Genomic DNA, 3,592 nt, shown 5'->3' with positions numbered 1-3,592 from the left:
TAAAACTAGCAAAAAAAAGTTTGCTTCATGATAAAAATAAGTTCTTAACTTTTACTTTAATTAGCAGAACATTTTTGCTAAATTTTCTCTTCATTTTAATTATTTTTGTTTTTACTTCTTTTTTTGAAAAGCTGGACACGTCGCCTAAGAAAGCAAATATTTCAGCATCAGAGGAAGCTAGTCAGAAGTGTGGCCGTGCTAAGGAAAATTTTGCAAACCCGGAAACCAAAGGGATTAATATAGAGTCTCGATCTTCTCGGCTACAAATTGTATCGCAGGAAATATTTAGGCCTGGTAACCTAAAAGAAGCTCAGAATGATGAGATTTACTCAAAAGTACCCGTGCGAGATATAACAAACAAATTTTCACGTGGTACACATGAAAACTTACAAGACAAACAAATTTATATCCCAAAAAAAATTCAAAATGAGAAGGTCAAACCGCTGGAGAAGGAAAACGATGAAAATTTAAAAATAGAGGATTTACAAAAGTACAGAAATCAACAAAGGAAACGTTCTGTTGTTGAGGAAAATGCAACACACGAAATACAGGAGAATACAATTGTACGGATTCCTGAATGTACCAATTTTGGTACTTCTATTCAGCAATTAAAGGATATCGTAAATGCAAGATCATTGAATAATTATTCAAAAAGATCAAGACATTTGAGAAACAAATTATTAACATAAATGAAGACTTAACCAAAGAGTGTGAGCGTCTGCAGAAGATAGTGTCACAAAAGGACAAAGAAATACAGCGAATCAGAGAGCTGAACGAAAATTTGCAAAAGTACTGCATAAATTCAGCTGATGAAATGAAAGGTAAGAAAAAAAATTCCCAAAATGTACTACTATCTCTTTCTATCATTTTACAACACTTTTGTTTTACAGTCCTTTTAGAACAGAGTAATAAGTCACTAAACAGTGTGCAAAACGACGGGTATTTGCCATCAGGATACATTAAAGTGGACGAGTCGAAAGTAAGTTATATATATATATTTTTTTTTATTCTTCATAACATTATCTATACATTTTTGAATTATAATCCTTGTAGATACACTTGGGACGAGATGTTTGGATTTCTACAGATTGCTACTATCTAACTATGAGTAACATCAGATCGAACGCTGTATTCGTTAAAAACTTAGCGGTTGCTGTATTTGGTGAGAAACTGTTAACGAAATGTACTTTGAGCGGGCGCGGTAGCAACAGGAACAAGCAGACAAAAAAACCAGAAGGCGGAAAGCTTGATCAAAGAAAGGTGTTAGCTATCAAAGGTACGTATTGTTTGAATGAAGGGATGTACAAAGGTGACCACGTGGCCATTTATGTTCTGTGATTGAGGCACATCTGCCTTCTCTTTAAAATTAAGTCGAGTTATAAGTTTCAGGGAAAAATATGTACAATATAAAAGTGGTAACGTGGTCACTAAGACACGCCCTTCAGTAAATCATACAATGTATTCCATGAGCAGAAAGTGTTGTACAATCATGTACCATTTCAGACTTCTATCGGTATTGGTTAATGACAGAAAGAGGTATGGATAACATTCAAGCAGATATGGAAGCACTAAACACGTTTCACTACATCCGGAAAAAAATTTCTGATATGAAAACTGTCCCACGAGGCAAGTTACTGCTACATTATTTTCAATACAGTGACCCATATTTCTTTTATATTATTTTACATTATAATTGTGTTTGTAGGTGATAGAGAGACTCGAGGAGAAACACAGGAGGAGGAACGTGAATCCTATGACGAAAATGAAATGCCCGAAGAAGTGCAAAGATTTGCTCAATCCCTGAATGAAGATTAGATTGAAGACGATAAATTTCCAGATAAAGCAGAACCTACTAACGAAGATCAGGAAGGCCTTTCCGAAGAAGAACGACAGAAAGGAATAGAAGAATGGAAGGAAATTTGCAGCAACCCACCGGTCCCATCAAATAATTCCCATCGAAAGATTCCATCCACACTTTCCATTCTTCCAAATGATGTAACATTTAACGAAGTAATGTCATTATAAGCGATTGTGACCATTGGTATGTCATGGAATTCTTTTAGACAATTCCGTGACATCTCCATCGTCAGGCTATGAAAATTATTTCATATGAAATCGGGCAATGTCACGGAATTGTTTGAAAGAATTCCGTGACGTACCAATGTAATTTACTTAGATTATAAACCAAAGAAACTTATTCTATTCATCGTTTATTGTGATATTTCAAAGTACAACATATAGTAGAGCTGAGAGTACAACATATAGTAGAGCTTTAAGCAAGTTTCATTTTCTCACCTGCTGTATTAATTAAACGATTGTAATAAAAAAAATTATAATTATAAAATTTGTCTATTTCTACTTTGTCATAGAAAGGAATATGAACCTCCATTTGCTAATACTTCCGAATCCTTTTCAATACGAAGCATTGATGCCAAAAGTTGCGTTCGGCGCGGATGAATTTAATGCGATCCAATACTTTTCAATGCGAAGCATCAACCACTGCTGTCTCACATTCAGCGCGGTAAAGTTTTATGCGAACCAATACTTTTCAATCCCTTTCTTCGCATCAGAAAGCAGAATTCAGAAGTATTCAAAAATTTAATACTTTTTAATTCTTTTCAATCCGACATTTTATGCAGGGAAGGGATCTTTTAATATCCCAACATTAATTGAACAAATTTACAGATATGGATCAATTGGTCTATGTTTCTGATACTTTGAATCAGTAAACTCACCATACGGTACGGAGAACGTGTAACTTAACTTCTGTAACTACCGCTGAAGATGGCTCAAAGCTGAGCCAAAACGTACGGATCGATGTAATGTATCAAAACGACGAATAAATCAGTTATTTCTGATATTACGCACTGTGATCTGACCCTCATAGCCTTGACTTCTCCTATCAAAATAATTAGCAAATCGAATTTTTGTTTTAATTTTATATTCTTAACTGAAGAACTAAATAATTAAAATTTAGAATATTATGTATTTTAAGTAATATTATCAAGAAAACATTTTTTGTAAAGATCATCGTTACTTAAAAGAAGAGAAAACTGAGTAATTGGTTTTCTTAGCACTAAAATGATATTTTTTTGCGTGTGCGTATACGGCACGCCATTTTACTATTTAATACCATCATAAAAATTCTACCAAATTAAATTGATACTCAAAGAAAAGAAATTATTATTATGTCTAGACATACTTATAATTCATCGAATTATTATTAAGCTATAATTGAAAATGCAGAATTACAATTATGTCTAGACAAAATATTAATTCTGAATTTATTTTACGTTATGACGTAAAAAATTTTCGGGAATTAAAATTATGTACATAATTGTAATTCCCTAATTTTACTTATGTACGCAATTTTAATACTTGAATTTCTATTATGTACACAATTGTAATTCTGGAATTACTTTTTTTCTTTTGGTAAGTAACGGGGTTCTTTAAGAAAGAATATTTTCTTGATAATAATGTTAAAATGTATTCATCACAAATTTTAGAAAAAGTCTTTATCGTGTACTGGAAAAAAGAATTTATACTCCTTCAAAGAACATTATAAAATTTTATCAAAGAAAAGTCAAAATAA

At 32.4% G+C, this 3,592-nt stretch overlaps 1 protein-coding gene across 1 annotated transcript; it reads left to right on the top strand.

The window, feature by feature from the left end:
- The first annotated feature begins 651 nt into the window (after positions 1 to 651).
- Positions 652 to 1,815, top strand: LOC139786421 (uncharacterized). Its single transcript, XM_071725594.1, has 5 exons — positions 652 to 821; positions 891 to 979; positions 1,054 to 1,276; positions 1,504 to 1,626; positions 1,706 to 1,815. The coding sequence occupies exons 1-5, from the start codon at positions 815 to 817 to the stop codon at positions 1,813 to 1,815; spliced, it is 552 nt and encodes a 183-aa protein (XP_071581695.1). The 5' UTR covers positions 652 to 814.
- Positions 1,816 to 3,592: the final 1,777 nt, after the last annotated feature.

Source organism: Temnothorax nylanderi, unplaced genomic scaffold (genome assembly GCF_030848795.1).
Source record: "Temnothorax nylanderi isolate EJ_2023f unplaced genomic scaffold, tnyl_v1.0 TNYL_tig1032_pilon, whole genome shotgun sequence".
Lineage (NCBI taxonomy): Eukaryota > Metazoa > Arthropoda > Insecta > Hymenoptera > Formicidae > Temnothorax > Temnothorax nylanderi.
The sequence above is the reverse complement of the archived record's forward strand: the minus strand, read 5'-3'. Positions and strand labels throughout refer to the sequence as shown.

Bases quoted from the DNA above. Each gene is read 5' to 3' on its own strand.
- LOC139786421 (XM_071725594.1), top strand. The intron at 980-1,053 runs GTAAGTTATATA...TAATCCTTGTAG, and splicing joins TTAAAGTGGACGAGTCGAAA to ATACACTTGGGACGAGATGT. The intron at 1,277-1,503 runs GTACGTATTGTT...GTACCATTTCAG, and splicing joins AAAGGTGTTAGCTATCAAAG to ACTTCTATCGGTATTGGTTA.